Consider the following 19,884-nt stretch of genomic DNA (forward strand, 5'->3'; position numbering starts at 1 on the left):
GGTGGGGGAGGTGGCCCAGGGGCCTCCCTGTGACCTAGGTCCACATCTAGGACGTCAATGTCATCCTCCTCCCCCAGGTCAGTGAAATCCATGTCTTGGATTCTGAGTTCTCTTGGATTGGCCATGAGTTGGTCCCAGATGTAATCAGACTCTGTCTTTGGCTGCACCAGCGCTGTTTCTGGGACCTTGTCATTGGGCTCAGCATCAGGGGAGACGGAACCTCTCCCCAGGTCCCCGCTGTTGAATTTCTCAGCAAATGCTTTCACACTGCCCCGATTGTCCAAACAGCCGACGTCCACCCTCCTGACGCTCTCATCCTGGGTCTGAGAGTTGGCCTGCAGGGTAGATATTCTGGTAGCAAGGCTGGCTACCGCCTCTGCCTCCTGCTGGGTCCTCCCGGCCTCCCCATCTCCCTTCTCCTCATCACCCGGAGTCTTCCTGTTATGGGCATACAGCATGTCAAGCATGAACCGTTTGTTGGTGAGGATGTCGCCACACTGTCCATTTACACCTGCATCCTGGACACCTGCGGGCCACAAACCTGAAAGTACACGGGAGAGAAAAATGAGAAAGGGGCAAGGGGGGCCTCGCTTCCATGAGAAAACTGATTAGACAATAAGTGAGCTTGACACATGGGAGTAACTTCAGAGAAGACACGGCACGAACAGTCAAAGCCATGACCAACAAGATGCTCTTGGGCAAGAAGACATGCTGCTTTACAGTCCCAAAGACCCACACGAGGACCCAAGACTCTTCCAGGCATGATGCTGCTGGCTCCTACCTGGGCTCACGGGAGAAATTTTCCTCCTTTTTCCTGCCCACCCAAGGCAACAGGTCAGGACCCACTCAGCCACAGGTAACTAAGGAGCCTCTGCCCTAACTTGAGATAGGGAGGCAAGAAGCCACTCCCTGACCCCAGCAGGTGTTGGAGAGCCTGGAAGATGACCTCTGCTTCTCTCCCTGACTCCAAATCTACACTAGTGCAGCTCAAAGTGCCTCAAAAACACACAAACTGTGCCACTGGTCACTCTTTAGGTTCATTCCTTATCACGGTCCCTAGTCTCCAGGGGACTGAATGCTGCCTGACAATCTCACTCACTCCTCTCCAAGGTGACTTTCCATAGCCCTCTCTTCTCTAACCTCCTGCCCCATCTCATCCTCAGAGATAACCTTGCCTCCAAGTTCACGGACTTAACAGATGAAGCCAGAAGGAATCTTCCAGAGCCTCCCTTCCACCTCTACTCTCCCACCTGCACTGACCCTTAGAACACAGTCTCCCTCCTGTGACTGCCTCATAAACATACCTCTTAGCAGGGGTCGAGAGACCACTTGTGCATAAGTAATCCACTCCAGAAATTATCTGTCCTGCATTTCCCATGGCCCTCCCACTACAGTCTTCCTTCTGGCACATTGACATACATATATATATAATTTCCCCCATCTTAAGAAAGCAAAATCACCCTTGGCCCCACTCATCCCTCTAGCTATCACCTAACTTTAACTTTTCTCCTTTCCTCTAAAGTAAAGCTGCTCATAAGAGTTGCTTTGCCCACTGCCTCCAATTTCTTTTTTCTTTTCTCTTGGACCCAGTCAGAGGGAGCTATTGCTCCCACTACCCTTCTCAGCTGCTGCTTTCAGGTACCAGTGACTTTTGTGTTGCACTAGACACAGTCAACCACTCTGTCCCCCCTCACAGGGGTCCCAAGATATGACATACGACACAGGGCTCCCAGGACATCTGGCTACTCCTTCTCAGTCTCCTTTGCTGGTTCCTCCTTGTCATTAACCTTTAAATGTCCTTGGACCTCTTCTCTCCATCTGCACTCTTTCAGTCTCATCTAGTTTCAAGGCATTAAATGCCATCCATAAAACACCACCTTCTCTACCCATGCAGTCCCCAACCTAAACTGCTTCTCCTGCAATCCTTTGCTGTCTCAGCTACGGCAACTGCATCCATCTTGCTGCCAATTCCAAAAACCTCAGAGTCATTCTTGACTTCTTTTCTTTCATCCTCCACATCCAGTGTTGCTGGGCATCCTGTTGGCTACACCTTCATGTCATATCCAGAATCCAGCTGCTTTTCTCAGCACCTCTGCTACCACAACCAAGGGCCAGGCCAGCGTGGATTCCTGCCTACAGTACTGCACGGGCATCCCTGCTGGACTCTCTGCTTCTAGTCACGTCCCTTGATAGCCAATTCTTACCCCAACAGCCACATGATGTTTATAAAAATGTCTGATCCTATCTCTCTGCTCAAAGTCTTTTAACAGCACCACCTTTTACTGTGAGAAAAAGCCATGACACAATGTTCACAAGGCCTTCCATGATCCTTCCTTACTTTTCATTCATCGCCCACCACCAAGACTCCCCGACCCCCAGACACACACGCCCATAAACCTTGTTAGCTACAGCAACTTCTTCCCATTCCTAGAATTCACCAAGTACGATCTGGCCTCAGGGTGTCAGCCCCTCCTGGGATAAACTACATCACACAATTTTTATCTTTGACCTCTTGTCTTTACTCAAACCATATCTTCTCAGTGAAGTCTTCCCTGACCACTTAGTGAAAATTGTGCAATCCTCTCCCAACACTGTTGATCATCCTTTCCCGCTTTATTTTTCATCACAGCTCTTATGACTATCGAATCTGTCATGTTTTACTTATTTTATTGTCTGCCTCTGCCCTATCACTGGAATGATTATAATTACTCATTAAATTGCCTTTGGCATGGGATGTAAACTCTATGAGAACAGGATTTGGGTTTGTTTTGTTCACTGTTGTTTCTGCAACATCTGGAACAACTGAATGAATGAATGAATGAATGATCAGGAATGTTATCCCTCTGGGTTTGCCTCTTTGGGGCTTGTATTAGTCCGTTCTCATGCTGCTATAAAGGGCTGCCCAAGACCGGGTAATTTATAAAGAAAAGAGGTTTAATTGACTCACAGTTCATCATGGCTGGGGAGGCCTTAGGAAACTTACAATCATGGCAGAAGGGGAAGAAAACATGCCCTTCTTCACATGGTGGCAGGAGAGAGAAAAGTGAGTGCCCAAAGAAGGGGAAAGCCCCTTATAAAACCATCAGATCTTGTGAGAATTCACTACCATAAGAACAGAATGGGGGAAACTGCCCCCATGATTCAATTATCTTCACCACATCCCTCCCATGACACATGGGGAATATGGGAACTATAATTCAAGATGAGTTTTGGGTGAGGACACAGCCAAACCATATCAGGGCTGGCAGGGCCAGGTGGTGAGTGCTTCAGGAGGTGAGTTCCATCAGCTTTCCAGGGCCTCAGTGGATTCTGGTGTTGAGATGTGGCAGGAGACCCAGGCCTGGGAGGTCAGCACTGGGAGCTTCATTCAGCCAAAGGAGCATCCCCACTCAAACACGCTGAGGGTGGGCCCTGGCTTGAGGAGGCATTGACCAGGGGAGCACAAGGTCCCCCAGGATTTTCAGTGTAGCTTTATTCTCTGTCCTCAGTGCAACAATGGCTTAACCTGACCAGGGGACCTTAGGCCATCTCAACACCGGAACAAGGAGCTCTTGAACCCTCTTTTAGGTTTTACGAACAAAATATACTTAGAAAACAATCACCATCAAAAGGAGATGAGATGCCATTTGAGGAGAAGAGCGAAAAATCTGGTTAGCTGGAGTTCCAACAAGTGGTCAGACACTCCTGTGAACAGAGAGACCACTTTGATGCCAGGAGGCTGCAGCAGATAAAGCAGCTAAGCCCTTCTCAAGAGACGGCCTCGCTCTTTCTCCATTTATTGGGAAATGTGAGCATTTTCTTATTTTGGCAACAAGGAAAAGAATTTTTTTTTTCTTTGAGATGGAGTCTCACTCTTGCCCAGACTGGAGTGCAGTGGTGTGATCTTGGCTCACTGTAGCCTCCACCTCCAGAGTTCAAGCAATTCTCATGTCTCAGCCTCCCAAGTAGTTGTGACTACAGGTGTGCACCACCACATCCAGCTAATTTTTGTATTTTTAGTAGAGATGGGAGTTTCACCATGTTGGCAAGACTGATCTCAAACTCCTGACTTCAAGTGATCCACCCACCTCGGCCTCCCAGAGTGCTAGGATTACATGTGTAAGCCACTGCACCCAGGCAAACAGGTAATATATTTTAAATGCCAGTTTCCTCGCTTATTCTCTTCATTCATGACTCCTTTTATCATTCGTAGTGTCCCTCTTTGTCCTTAGTAATTTCCTTTGCTCTGAGGTCTACTTTATCTGATGTAGTCATTCCTGCTTTTCTCTGATTTAATGTTTGCATAATATATCTTTTCTCAACTTTTTTTCTTTTTTCTTCCTTTTATACCTAGTCCTACAAATTTTTTCCCCAACTTTTAACTTACAATCTACCTGTGTCATTATGTTTGAAAAGAGTTTTCTATACATAACATAAAATTGGGTCTTTTTTTTATCCACTCTGCCATCTATCTTTTAATTTAAAGGAATTATTGATATGTTAGAGCTTAAGTCTGCCATTTTATTTGTCATATTTGTTCCATTTGTTTTAGTTCCTGTTTCTCCTTTCTTGGTCTCCTATGGGTTACTTGAATACTTTTACTTTAACAAATTTTTCAATTGATACATAATAGATATACATATTTTCAGGGTACACGTGATAATTTAATAAGTTCATATAATTTGTAAAGATCAAATCAATGTAATTGGGATATCCATCACCTTAAATAGTCTTTTCTTTTTTTTACAACATTTAAAGTATTCTCTTGTAGCTATTTTGAAATATACACAACACATTATTGTAAACCATAATTTTCCTACTGATCCTATAGAACATTAGTTCTTATTTTCTCTATTGGATTGTATACTTGTACCCATTAGTCAACCTTTCTTCATCCCCTTTGAATATTCTTTAGAATTTCATTTTGATTTATTTATAGTGTTTTCAAGTACATTGTTTCATCTGGTTTCTGTAGTGGTTGCTCTAGGTATTACATTATACACACTAACCACAGTAAACTAGTATTGCTGTTTAACCACTTTGAAGTGTGGAAAACTTACTTCCATTTAGATATCTTTAGCTTCCCCACTCTGAAAGTATAGCTGTCCTAAGTATTCCTCTACCTACACAGAGCACTACATCAAATGATGTTATAATTTTTGCTTCAACCATCAAGTATGATTTAAGAACTCATAAGTAGAAAGTATTTATTTTTCCGTGTTTTCACCCATTCCTTTCCTTCCTGAAGTTCCAAGACTTCTGTCACCATTTTCTTTCTGTTTGGAGAACCTCTGGTAGTAATTCTTTGAGGGTAGGTCTGTTAGGGACCCACTCTTTTAGTTTTTCTTTATCTGAGAATCTTATTTCCCCTTCATTCTTAAAGGATACATATGCAGGATATAGAATTTATAGTTGACAGTTCTTTTCTTTTAGCACTAGCAAAATATTGTGCCCCTTCCTGCTAGCCTCCATGGTTTCAGATGAGCAATGTGCTGTCATTTGGACTGGTGTTCCCCTATGGGTAAAACGTTTCTTTCTAGCCTCTTAGAAAACTTTCTTTGCTTGTTTTTGGTCTTCAGTTTTCGTAAGTTTGACTATCATTTGTCTTGGTGTAAATGTCTTTAAATTTGTCTTGTTTGGGGTTTGCTCAGCTTCCTGACAAATTTGAGAAGTTTTGGGCCATTATTTCTTCAAATAATTTTTCAGCATTACACTCTTTCTCCTCTACAGCTTCCAATGAATTGGTGTTAGATTGAGTCTTATTGTCTCACAGGTCCCTGAGGCTCTGTTCATGTTTTTCAGTCTGTTTTTTTCTGCCATTCAGAGTTCATAATTTCCATTGATTTGTTTTTGAGTTGACTAATCATTTCTTTTGTTGTCTCTAATCTACTATTAAGACTATCCAGTAAGTATTTTATTTTGGTTACTGTGTTTTTCAGGTCCTACAATTGCCCTTTGGTTCTTTTTAATATCTTTTATTTCTTTGCTGAGATATTTTATTTTTTATGTATTCCCTAAGTGTTTGTAACTGCTCACTGAAGCAGTATCATGATGGCTGCTTCAAAATCTCCGTCGCATAATTCCAATGTCTGGCTCATCTCAGTGTTGGCATTTGTTTATTGCATTTTCCCATTCAAGATGTGATTGCCTTAGCTCTTGAAATGATGAATGATTTTTCCATTATGTCTTGGACATTTTGTGCATTATTAGACTTTGGATCCTATCTAATCTATTAGTAGGTAGTCAGCCTTTTTAGGTATAGCATACAGATGCTGGTGGAGGGAGCTGTTCAGCTCCCTGCTGGATCCTGCTGTCACCACCCCAGCAAGAGTGCTGACTCACACAGGCTCATTGCAGATGAGGAGGGTAGAAGGTCAGTGCCCCCTCCCTTGGCCCCACTGGCACCTTCCCAGGGAAATTAAATCACTGACTCACATTGCCTTATCGCCTCCAAATGAAGCCGGAGGTTCAGCTCCCTATCAGTCTCCATTGACTCTGGGTCAAGTTTTTCATTAGTGCCTGTCTAGGGTACAAGTATTAATAAGTAAAAAGCCTGTGTTCTGTTCTGTTAGGCAATCCTTTTCCCAGTCCTTTGGCTAGGGAAATAAGCTTTACTTGGAACTTCACTGTCATGTAATTTAAGTCCAGAGCTTCCTAGGCTGTCTGCATTCTTCTTTCCACATTTCACAGTCCTCCTCTAATGGATTGTTCTGGTATTCTCAGAGTGTTGCTATGTTGGTTGTAAGAGGGGAGAACCCAGGAGCAATGAAGCTTCCCCATCTTAGCCAGACTCCTCTTCATTTATTCATCGATTGTTTTGTGAGACCCTGCTAGGAAGTGAGGACTCACAATGAATAGACAGACATCCCCATCCTCACAAAGCTGACATTCAAGTGGAGACAAAGGATAATTATACAAGTAATTATAAAAAAGCATAATTCATGCTATGATAAAGCTTCTCACATGCATGCCCTAGAGTAGAACACATGAAACAAAGAAAAATTGAACCACATAACTGGAATGAGACTTTTTTAAGTCCTACAAATTCATTTTTGACGTAGTCATTAGAAATACGTTTGGGAATCATTTTAATTATCTCTAAGGTTGCTCTGTGATTTGACAGCACTCGGAAAAGCAAGAGCTATAATGACATAGCTGCCCTGACTCCACAGTGGCTGATGATGCCTGTGAACAGTGAGATTTTTTAGGATCCAATAAGCTACAGTAAATAAACATGACCAAATCTCTTAACAGCACTGGAGCAAAGCAGAAACATCATTGCAAAGCCCTAATTCCTGCTTCTAAACACTTGGACACTGCCCACTTTTGGTAGAAAGTCAATGGTTCTTCACTGGGAGCACTTTCCATTTTTGGAAAATTGTCCTTATTTGGAAGAATACTGGACAATCTGACCCAAGAAAGCTCTGTCGCCTGGTATATTTTTACTAATCCAATTTCTTGATATATTTTAGGCCTGCTAAACCTAGTTATGATGAATAATTCTTAAAGCTATTCCTAATAAATAAAACATGATTTAAGACCAATCTGACCAGTGAGACTCAACCTACATCCAGTATTACCACAATAATTACAGAAATATGATTAAGAAGTAGAGTTTGGGGGACTAACTGCAATCTGACTTTGAAAGAAACTAAGTAAATATCAGTATATATAATACCTTTCGACACATACATATTCAACCAAATGAAGACACTGGATTTTCAATGCAATAATTCCTAATATGTAAACTAATAAAGTCTTTTATCTTCTCTTTTTTACTGCATCATAGTGCCCAGCAATATAAAGTATAAAATCTAGTAGTATATTCTAACTGGGAAAAATCCAAATAGTAACTATTTTAGACTATGCCATTGATTGACAGGTCTATTGGAAGACATTCTGGTTTCATTCATTCATTCATCCATGCTTCTGAGACAATGTATTTTTAATCTGGGAATTAATAAGTCATTCATGGGTCATGGCACTGGCTGGCAGTCCTTGGTAGAGGCATCATATTGTCCTCTGGGCCTAAGACATTGACTTGAGTGGGTACCACTCATATGCAGCTTAACGAAGGCTGGTCCATTAGACCTGACTCCACTGGTTAGGACTGTTTGTTGAAAAGGAGGCATTCTACCACCGTGATAGCACGTAAGTCGTGGGTAGGAAAAGTAACCCTGTGGTATCACAGATCATATGAATTATTTATAATTCCCATAACCCTCTCTGGCACCCTCCTCAAGTCCTTGGTGAGGTTCTTTCAGGCTAAACCAAACCTATAATCTAATATTCCATTTGGTCCCTAATTCTAAAGTTACCATTCACAGGAGAACTGAATGAGTATTAAGTGTAACACCAAAAAGATATACTTCCATAAGGAAAAGCTTGTTCTTTATACAAAGAAAAGAATGGTTATGAGTATAATGTAGAAAACAAATGATCTATATTCCAGTACATCAAATCGACCTCAGTACACTGCGTACCACAATTTTTTGGAAACACTCATTCAATCCATTTAAACAAATCTTTTCCAGTCTGAAATGCCCAGTCAAAATGATTAACACTCTTCAGTAGACACATTTTTAAAGGAATAGATGACAATGTGACAGTTTCTAAACTTCTATCAAAAATGGAAAAGGCCTTACTATTATCAACCTTACTATTATTCACAATGGAACAGTCAGGGGGAGGTGAGAGGTTTCTCTTCTGGGGCTTATTCCTCAGGAAAGGCCCTCCTTATCGGGGCCCTTTTCCTCAGGTGTGGAGGTAATGAATGTGATGGTGTGGCAGAGGGTTTGGGGGCCATCTTTCTACAGGGCAGAAAGCTGCTGGCTGGCTGCCAGCATGGCCACACTCCTCGTCCCCAGACACTGGGTGACACAGCTGCATGAGTAGGTTGACCCAGGTCACCTCAGAGACCAGCCTGTGGACAGGCTCTTAGCGAACCAGCCCCTGCACCCCAGGCCTCCCTGGCACATGCCGACTGAAACAAGGGGCTTCATTTACCGGTTGTCCTGTCCCCGGAGAGCTTGTCCTCCTTCTCCTCCCTCTCCAACGTGCTGCTGGAGGACGAGACGCTGGAGGCAGAGCAGTTGTCCCTCTCGTTCACCCCCTCGTTCTGTCTCTCTTTTTCACTGAGGGAGGCTCTTTCTTCCGGCTCTTGCTCTAGTGCCCGCTCCACTTCGGTCTCTGCACCCTCGTGGGCAGAGGCTATGTCCTGGTCAGCTTCATCAGCAACCTGCCCTGCCCCTGCCTCTGGTTCCGGTTCTGCCTCTGATTCGGGCTCAGGATCCCCGGCACTTGCTGGTGGAGACAACAATGGAGATTATATTGACAACAGGTTTCTTGGAAGGGTGATGTGAGGTGAGAATGGATGTGAGGTTGATTTCTCTGTTGTGGGCAGATGTCCAAAGACAGCCCCTAGGAGACCTATCCCCTGGCTATTCAAACACTCACGGAGGCAATGTTGTGAAGGGATTGTGCAGATGACAGGAAAGTCCCAGTCAGTGACCTTACGATATGGAGAGTAACTAGATGAGTTGGATCCAATCAGGAAAGCCTTTTAAAGGCAGACAGTTTTCCAAATGGCAGCAGAAAAGGAAGTCAGAGGTTCGAAGCAGGAGAAGGATCTGCCACATCACTACTGCTTGGCTGACAGGGAATGCAGGTGGCCTCTAGAAGCTGAGAACCACCTCTGGTCAGCAGCCTACCAGAACAGGGACCTCAGTTCTGCGGGCACAAGGACCTGGATGTTGCTATCACCCTCAACGAGGCTGGAGGTGGACTGTTCCCAGAGTCTCCTAGGAAGAGCTCAGCCAGCTGCAGCCTTAATTTCAGCCTTGTGGCAGTGGACAGCCAAGGTCAAGAGCTCAGTTGAGCTGTGCTAAACTTCTGACAGATGGAAACTGTGAGATAATAAACGAGTGTTGTTTCCAATCGCTATGTCTGTGGAAACTTGTTACACAGCAATACGAAACTAATATATAACCCTATTGCCTGTTTAGGGAAAGAGAAACAAACTCCATGGTGGATCAAGCTGATGAAAATCAGCTAACGTGTTCTGAAATCAGTTGGCTGAACCAGTGAGGTTCATCACCCTTCTCTTGGGTTATGTTTGCTCATAATGTGAAGTTAGTTTGATTTTGAAAGCAGTTTGGAAGAATCACTCATGGTCACAGTCTATTTGCAAACCTATCAAGGCTGGAGACCTGATGCTATCACTGAGGTAAGATGATCATGTTCGCACTCACGTGACACTCTAGGGAACAGGGAAATGGCACAATCTGGCTTATGCATTTTTTTCTTTTCTTTTCTTTTTTTTTTTTTGCTGAGCAAAGCTCTCAGCTATGAGCTGTGGATATGTAGCAAAATGATTGAGAATACACAAAATTCTGAGCCAACTGCCACACATGAAGGCTGGAGGAGGGCGGCTCACTCTTAAAGGAACTGGCCTCAGGCTGAGCAAAGCCGCTCCTCTGGAACCCTGGCAACACACTCTAAGGGCGCGTGCTTGAACCCTAGGTACACACTGCTCAAAGCACCACAGAAATTCTGGCAGGGTCTGCACATGGCAGGGGATGAGAGGGACCTGCCCAGACTCCATGAGAACACGCAGATCAGGGCAGCTCTCTGTGGAGGCATCCTGCCGCACCAGGTAATGGGCACGGCTGGCCATGGGGCACACAGAACCAGCCCCTCAGCAGGCTGGGCACGGGCATTACTAAGGGGGAGGGACATTCAGACCTTACGAGGCATGGGGTCCAGCTAACCCCAGCTTCCCAGCAACTCATTCTTCAGGACCCACAGGGCCATCACCCCCAATCCTTCATCTGCTCTCAGGTTGCCATCCTCTGAGGATGAGTCAGGGAGTTAGCTGGGCAGGGAAGATGCAGTGGAGAGGATGAAATACCACCTTTCCTTATGTTCCTGGGCAACTTCCAAATCCCACTCCTCTGTGGGAATGTCCCTGAGTGCCAGGTAGGAATTTGGGGGTGGAGGAGCAAATTCCTCTGCTCTGATTACAGGTTGTAGTTGTGCATCTTCTACTGGGAACTCCGGCCTGGGGCAGGAACCTGCTTCCCAGGAAGGCTGGAGAACACGGGGAGGGGCGGCAAAGACCGCAGCTGAGGGGCTGTCCCTCCTGGGCATCCCAAGAGGGGAAGGCTTTAGGAACTGGAGATCTGAGGGCACAGTGTCCAGACAGAGAGGCAGGGGTGGCAGTCACAGAAGGAAACCAGTGGCCACACAGCTGTGAGGCTGCGTGCCTGAGAATGAGAGCGTCATACACGCTTCCTTAAAAGTAAAAACTGTGCTGGGTCATGGGATGAAGTGAACAGCCCTTTTAGAAACATTCCCTTTGGTACTGAAGGAATTTTTATGGTAATTTCTTTTTCATCTGATAATAGAGTATTTAGGAGAGATACAAAACCCCATTAGTTTTACAAGCATGGCAGGAGCACGGCCTCAGAGGCGGCAGCGTCATCATTTGGTTGACAGAAAGCACATGTTTTTGCACACATGGACTTCAAAATAGCCACATCAAAATAAAAATGTGTTTCCAACAGCCCAGCATGTGGCATGGACTGAAGTTTTAATTGGTAAGCACATGGTGAAAACCAGCAAGGGCCCGTCCTGGTGGCTTCATCACAGACAGGGACGTGGGGTCAGTTGGCTGCCATAAGCCTGTGTCTACTCACCGCCCCCAGGGGTCTGGGCCAAGTGGGGAGGCTCTGTGATTGACGGCTGTTTGACTTCAGCCTGTGTGTGTGCCCTGCCGTGTTCCATTCCACTGAGCATGCAGGACCCTACCCAAGCAGCGGCTCTGGCCCTGAGCAGGTGAGCTAACAGACACGCAAGATCTGGCAAAGCCACACTCTTGAGGGGGAGCAGCACAATTTCATTCCGATACACTAGGGCCTAACTTCTTGGAATCACATATTTCAATCTGTGATTTCAACCACTGGGGTGGTTTCTTTTTTTCATGACTGCTGGGGAGGTAGTAATTGGCAAAGTCATCTCCTGCCCAGAATACATGACTCAGTGTCTACAAGGTCTGATCGCAAATCTGAGGCCGTCCTAATGATGAACAAATTAAATAACTGTCACACACATTCAAGTCAAGCGAAACCGCCAGGGTCCATGGCAGAGCCCTTCTCCAGCTGTCTTAATCAAACACAGGAAAGTTGCCTGAGGGCCAAGACCCTGCCTTCGTCTCCTGCTGGAGGGCCCCAGCGTGGTCCTGGGGCCAGCGTCTGCTCACAGCATTCTTGTTGATATTCAGAAAGCACCCAGGACAGCCCTGAGACTCCACACTGAACTCCGGAACATTTCTCCTCCCCTTTCCCATGATCTTTCAGCAGGATTTCCCTCACTCATACTTCCTTCCGTGCGCGTGCACACACACACGCGCGCGCGCGCAGACACACACACACACACACCCAGTTCCTTCTGAGTCAGTGTCTCTAAGCCAGGTCTGCTGCCCTCTGGGTGGATGCAGGAAAAAGTCTCAGTTATACCCACCAAGTCCCCAGGAAACAGGAGAAGCCATATAATCCTGTAGGAAAAGTCCTAAAGGGAGCTACGACCTTTGGCAACAACTAGGGAGGAAAGGTGCTTGTTTCCCTCCTAGGAATGTTTACAACTTCTCACTGTTACCAGTCCCAGAATTTAATGAGCCTTTCTCCGGCCCGACAGTGTGGTGTTGGTGGTGAGAGACAGACACAGAGACCCATGAGACTGACCCAGCTCTGTCACAGAGGCTAGAGAGAAGCAGATTAGAGATCCTGAACAACCTGCCGCGACATCCATGTGGCAAAAGTGAGCGAGCTCTGCCACCAGTGGGCACAGGGAAACCCCCACCTCTCAACTATCAGCAGACACAATAACAAAAATACGTTTGTAAGAGTGATGGATGTGTAAGATAAAATGCACGGTGCCCTGGGAACGCATGGCAAGGGTCTTTGGCAAGGCCTAAGACATAAGTCTCTGTGGCAAAATAACGTTTAAGTAGAGTCTCAAGGGATAAAAATGAATTAAAAGAGGGGAAACGCTGAGAGTGTCCTGGGCAGAGGGAAGTGCACATGCAGGGACCCGGAGCCCACTGCGTGCCAGAGGGAACGAAAGCTGTGTGGCCTGGCAGGAGGAGTGAGAAGAGGTTTGGGTAGTTATCAGGGGCCAGGGCAACCAGCCCTGTGTATTGATGGAGGGATCTAGGACTTTACCCTAAGGGCAGTGATAGTTGTTCTGCGTTTCATTTAGTCTGAGGTGAGCCCTGTCTCCACCTGCATCACAGGCAAGCGAGGCTTCCTGCTGGAAACAGCTTGGGTGTGCCTGCGAGCTGTGGGGTGAGGCCCCTAGTCAGTGTGGAATCAAGAGTCCACGAAGCAAAGCCTTAGAGAGAGAGACAGAGGAGGAAGAGGGGAATGGCAATCAGTGGAGCTCAAGAGAGAAAGAAAATAAAAACACAGCACCACTGGAAGAACACATGGGAAAGGGATTGAGATTGAACAGCAGGAGGTTTTTCCATCCCAGACATCAGCTGGGGGAGGAACTCTGTTCACACAGGAGCAGGGCAGGGAGTTTCGCAGGGCTGCTGGCTCCCTTTGAGGAATGGTTACTGAGCACTTCACAGGAACCGCCTTCCAAAGCCCTCATGACCTTTCTATGGGGAGGGCTCTGGTATTGCCCTCAGAAACCCGAGACCAGGAGAGAACAGTGAAGGCCCGTGCCAGGGTGGTCAGGTGGGAAGGAGCAGAGTGTCCCTTCCCCAGCATGTAATGCCTCTAAGAACTCTGCAGCAGCATCTTCAAGGGAGGCTCAGGAGTGACAGTGATACCCCAAACCCGGCAGGTCAGGAGATGCCAGGGCTTGCCACGCTTTTCCATAACCACCTTGGATGGAGGAGGGACACAAAGATCTGACTGCATCTCCTGGGCTGTGCAAGGCGGGAGGGGAACTGCAGGAAGGACTTGGGTCAGGTGCCCAGGCAATCCTTCTCCTAGCAGTGGACGTGCATTTGGAAATAAAAGGAAGACATAGCAAGGAATGCCTGGTAACATTACAGGCGTCCAAAACCGGGATCTGTCTTCCTGGATCACAGCCCAAGAGTGCAGACCGATGGGATCTCAGCATCGCCAGGATGCACTTAGCAAAGACCAGAAAAATGTGTTTGGCCAGAGCCTGTGCTGACCTGGCTCTGAGGGCTTGCAGCTAGATTTGAAGGTTGGGGTAGGGGGAATACAAGGGCCAAATAAAAAAAGCAACACTAAACTGCATAAAAGGATGAGGTAATGGATACTTTTTGCAAGGAGGAAGAAATAATAGAAAAGAAGGGGTCCAGGGTATCCTCAAAGTGACATAACAGGGACCTAGGCTGTCATCAGCTTGTAGGGAAGAACCCACAACCAGAACACAGCCACTAAAAGGAATTCTTCACCCCAAAGAAACAGACATTACTGGAGTGAGAGAGGCTGGGAAACCAGGATGGGAATCCATCAACATGAGAACCCCACGGCATGGGGGAGAAGTTAAGTGTTTGTCTTAGGTATGAGAATGTAAAGGCTGCCCCATCAGGTGGAGAATGTGACCATGCTTTCCTCAGGCAGATCACAAAACGGGGAGAGAAATGAGGAACGAGTCGGCCTGAGAACTTCAGCCAGCTGGTCCCTGTGCAAAGTCAGCCAGGGCAGACCATCGCTCACTCACACAATCTCGTTTTCTTTCTCCCTCCCAAATCCCAACAGCAACTCCTCATCTGGTCCCCAAAACCTCACTGGACATCAGGTCCTGCTTGCCTAATGCAGTAAAAATCAAACTCACTACATATTGAGCACCTTCTATACCCGGGTGCTGTGCTAGGAATCATATTACATCATCTTTAGTTCCCATACCTACAATATGAAGTGAAGATTGATGTCCCCATGTGAGAAATAAGGAAACATGTTCAGAGAGGTTAAGCAACTTGCCCAGAGCTACACAGCAGGCTGGCTACTCTCTGACTGTTTGATCCATGCTCTGTTCTGCTCTGCGCCTGAGGATGCTGACCCCCGCAGAGAACACCACCTGTATTTGCTCTCCCTCTCCCTGGCTCAGCCCCTGGAGGTTCTAGCAAAGGTAGGAAGAAGGAAGCTGGGATATTAACACCCCTGCTTCCTTCACGTAGGGCCCTAGTCTGGCAGAGGTTGTCAGGCCACTGTTTCTGTCCCTTGCTCTCTCTCCTCTGGCCACAGCCCTTACCAAGTTCTAGTCATTCACCAAGTTCCTTCAGGCCTGAAGGTGGGAACAGTGTCCCATGACTGCTAGTCTCTGGGTGAAGCATCACCACATTTTGATGGTCTCATGACCTACCTATACCTCTGTAAACAGTCCCTTCACTGAATATCTTCAGCAATCCTCTGACCAACAGGACCTCACTGCTAAGCAGAGCTCATGCTAACAGAGCTTGGATTTGAACCTGGATAAGCTGGACTACAAAACTTGGGCTGTTAATCACAGGGTTATACTGTGTGGTGGTGACTTAAGCAATCAAGAAGAAAGATCTAATCATTCCTGAACACGCGCATGCACGCACACACACACACACACATACACACACACACACGGCAGGAATGTTTCAATTCTGCTTTCATCCATGTCCCTCACAGCTGAGTTTAGAGTGTCCAATTAGAAGTTCTGGTCATGCAATTTTTCTTTGAAGAGATAAATTGATGGTAGAGTTTTGAACTTGATACATCTCTGGGTGGCTTCAGTTGATTTCAATCTGTGGTAGTGTCTTGATGACTTTGCCAGGACTTGGCTTTCTGGCAGGTCTTATGAAACCAAGGGCTGGGCCAGCCAGTTCTGTAAGAGTTGCTCCAAACTGTGTAGATTCCAGGGACCTCCCCAGCTCAGAGCTAATAGCTAACACGATTGACTACAGACGTGTGTTCTAATCACAGAAATCTGAAAAAGGTCCCAAGAGAAAAAAGCTTACAACTTTGAAAATCCTTTAGACTTTGCCTTTGGTGTTAGACCAGTTCTTGCTAGGCTGTTCACTTGGATTCACTCTAGAGCAAGGTTTCTCAGCCTGGCTACCTGGGTGTTCTAGGTTGAATAACTCCTCCTTCTGGGAGACTGCCTCATGAGCTGTAGGATGTTTAGCAGAATCCCTGGTTTCTACTCACTAGAGGCTTCAGCACAAGCCCTCCACTTCTCCTCTGCTATTGTGGCAACTGAAAATGTCTCCAGACACTGCCAAACGTCCCCCAGAAGAGCAAAATCACCCCTGGTTGAGAATCACTGCTCTACAGGAATAGTTGCACGAGGATAGGCACAAACTCAGCTTCACAAAAGAACCTCTACTCAAGTCTCACAAAAGAAACAACTCACCACTTGCAAAATACTGATTCAATAGCCTAATTTTTATGCCTTAAAAGTTAAGCCATGTTTTGTCCTCAAGTTTCAGAGTTTGGTTTTCCAAAGAGCTTCAGACCTAAGCCCCTCTGAAGATGGATAGTTTTCATCTTCAGAGATGGCTTAGGCCTGAACCTGTTTGACCTGAACAATTTTGACCACGTAGAGTCAAAATTACCTTTAAAAGTCCCTTTGGACAGTGCCACCTTATAGATCCCATAACTTCTCCATAGTTTTGACAATCACGGTTTTAATTTAGTGTCAGTGGAACTCCTTAAGTGCTGGGATTGAATTCATGGGCCATATTACCCCCAAATACAAATCTGTAAACTCTAAAGCACCAGATTGTTCATACTATGAGGGGCATGTTGGAATCAGGAATCGTTCAAAGAAAAGAAGAAAAGATCCATGTTCCTTGTGGTCATGCTCCCTCCGGGACAGACACTTGATATGAATATCAGACAGGATTTAAAGCACTATTTAAATTAGAATTTCCACTTCCCACTCTCTTGCCCCTCAGATTATGCTTCTGATAGAGTTCACTTGCTTAATATGTATATAACGCTACTGTAGTATCATATAGGATAAAGAAGAAGACAATTTCAGGTTCAATTATTCTCACACTGATAACATACAGTGTGACTATTCTATTAAAGTTAGATCCTCAGAAAGAAATGGCCCAGATATGTCAACTCTCTGTAAAACTTTCCTCTCTATTAATTACACCAACATCACTTATTCAGTCCTTATGGAGTGGCCTGCATAGTCAAAGATGTGTCCTCCACCCATGGCTCATGTAATAAATTTCTTCCTAGGTACAGGAAACAGCTGTCTCTGCAGACTCGTGTGTCTGCTTTCTTTTGTCATGCTTGACTATTGGCCAACTCATAACCCATGTACTGAATGCCTGTTCTACTCCAAGCACTGGGAATAACAAAGGTGGGCACAGGCACGTGCCCTGCCCTAGGCGCACACAGATGCTTGGGAGGAACAAATTATTGCATGGACAGTGAGGTAAGCCCTGCATCCCAACTGTGCACAAGATGCAAGGGAAACACAAGAGAGGAACCAAGGAAGGCTTTAGAGAAGAGAAGGTGCCTCAGCTTGATGAACAGTCCAGGGGGCACCCAATGAAAGAGTGCACTCCAAGCACAGAGCATGGCATTTTCAGGTACTGATTGTGGTTTGGTGTGGATGGAGCGTAACATTTGTTGGGGGGTGGCTGTGGTGGTTGGTGTGAGTAACAAATGGTCTTGAATGTCACGTAAGATCTGAATTTATATGGTAGATAATGGAGAGCCACCTGATAATTTTAAGAAAAGGTACACAGATCTTTGTTTTTAATTGGGTTGCTGAGAAGAATCTGGAAGAAGTGAGACCCATCAGAAGTGATTGAAATGGCCCAGATCAGAGATGGTTGAGGCCAGGCCTAAGGCACTGGCAATGAAGAGAAAAGAAAGAGGGCTGATTTGAGAGAAAACAACACAAAAGACACTTGGGGATTGATTGGATGTAAGGTGAGTGTTGAAGGAGGAAAAAAAAATTATATGTATGTTCCAGCTTCAATGATTGGGCCAAGAGAGATGGCCTTACCCAGGTGGGGCCTAGAAAATACAAGCAGGTTTGGGGTGGGGGTTTCTGGATGAGAGACAGACATCACCTCCCATCTGAATAGCCCTCAGCCTGGCACCTGGTGAGTCTGAACAGTCGGAGGGGCATTCAATGGAGATGGCTGGGGATGCGCAATACACACACCCTGAGCTCAGGGAGGCCAAGGCTGGCGGTACAGACCTCAGGCATTTAAAGCATATGGGAGGTAGGTAAAAATCACAGGTGGAATGCGAGAGCCCTGTGACAGGATGTGGCACGAAAAGAGAGGGGAGCTGGGGAGGAACTTCAGAAAAACCCACCACTTAGTACAAAGGCAGAAGAGCAGTCCATGGGAGGATTGCGACCAAACGATGAGAAAAGACTGAGAGGAAACGGTGAGAAAACAATGAGAAATGTACACGGCACAAAAGGCAACTATCGTGTTTAGCCTGGAGGTTATCTAGAGGACACAGAGGCATCCAGAGGGGGATGGATCCAGAAAGTCAACCAAAAGTGACTTGAACTTCCTGATGTATCTGGCAGAGGCAGCCTTCTCACAGAAGTCACAACTTCAGAAGGCTCCAAAGATGCACATCACGTCCAGAGGCAGACAAGATACACCACATAGTCACTGAACCCAGAGGTTCTCCTGAAAAAGTGTATTTCAGCTACCAGAAAATCAATGCAAGTGTGTCTTGCTATACTGCAGGTGTTGTCTCATTTTGAACAAATGTGTTCCAAAGATGGATGGGGGAAAGCAGGACTGCCGGAGGGAAAGTGGGAGTGGTGGAGATGGCAGAGTAGTGATTAAGAAATTGAGGATGGACAAGAATGCTAGAAGGAGCCCCAGAGTTATTCTCCTTTGCTAATTTCATCGGTCTCAGTCATTGTCTGGAAATTCAAAGTACCACTGTGGCTCAAGAATCCTCATTGTCCTGATACGTGGAGCCTCCTGACTGCACCTGGAAGCACTGACCCAAGGCCCCCACCTGGGATGAAAGGCGCTGATGTCTCACCCAGCCAACAACCCAGATTCTCTGTGAGTGTCTCCAGATGCAGCAAACTTGTTCATCCCAAGCACCTGCTCAAGACAGGGTCTTGCAGCTCCTGAGGCACTTACTTTTTGGTTAAATAAGAACAAGCTAATTGCTGTTCAAAACTTGAATTTTTTGTTTACACTAAACAGACTTTAGGATACAAATTTCATAGTAAAGCTTGATTTAAAACCATTAAAATCTAATATTACGAAACAATTCTCTACAGCTCTCGCATGTTTCTTCAGTCTTGCAAGCAAAGGCACTGATAGCCTTTTTTCTGCACTATCTTTCTAAGGATGTGCGCATAGCAAAGAGCCTTAGAAGACAGAAATAGGGTCTCTCTAGAGCAAAGATGTAGTTGGTTTATTGCCCCCTGTAATAAAGACAATGTTTCCCTCTGGGACAAACGCAAGGCAAGTTTACCGCCCATTATAAAAGAGTTCAGGTCCCCAAGGCTCAGGGTTCCTTTCCCCACAATGTGCCTGCAGGTTTTACTGGGCCCTATTCACATCAGCCTGCGGGAACTGGGGCTTGGGGAAATGGCACACATGTTGGTACTCTGGCTACTGCTATCACTAGAAGTAATGAAGTCCTTTGTCTCTGACCCAGGAATTTTGTGTCTTCTGCCAGCATCCACGGAATTGTGGCAGGGCAGCATATTAGCTTACAATTAGGGTAATGTTTCAGTCCCTTCACAGCTCTTGACACCGAATAGCTGCCTAGGAAATAATCATTTTGATCAGGTAATATCCACGTCCCCTTCTCTTTTTTTTTTTTTTTTTTTTGGAGTTGGGGTCTTGCTCTGTTACCCAGGCTGGAGTGCTGTGGCAAGACCATAGCTCACCGTAGCCTTGAACTCCTGGGTTCAAGCTATCCTCTTGCCTTATAA

At 45.9% G+C, this 19,884-nt stretch overlaps 1 protein-coding gene across 1 annotated transcript in view; it reads right to left on the minus strand.

The window, feature by feature from the left end:
• Positions 1-19,884, minus strand: part of FHOD3 (formin homology 2 domain containing 3) — a 237,779-nt gene that overhangs the window by 62,222 nt on the left and 155,673 nt on the right. Inside the window, exons 10-11 of the mRNA XM_011986117.1 lie at positions 8,986-9,282; positions 1-541 (exon numbers count right to left, since the gene is read on the minus strand). Coding sequence (XP_011841507.1) covers positions 1-541; positions 8,986-9,282 — 838 coding nt within the window. The remainder of the gene's footprint in view (positions 542-8,985; positions 9,283-19,884) is intronic.

Source organism: Mandrillus leucophaeus, unplaced genomic scaffold (genome assembly GCF_000951045.1).
Source record: "Mandrillus leucophaeus isolate KB7577 unplaced genomic scaffold, Mleu.le_1.0 Scaffold294, whole genome shotgun sequence".
Taxonomy (NCBI): Eukaryota; Metazoa; Chordata; class Mammalia; order Primates; family Cercopithecidae; genus Mandrillus; species Mandrillus leucophaeus.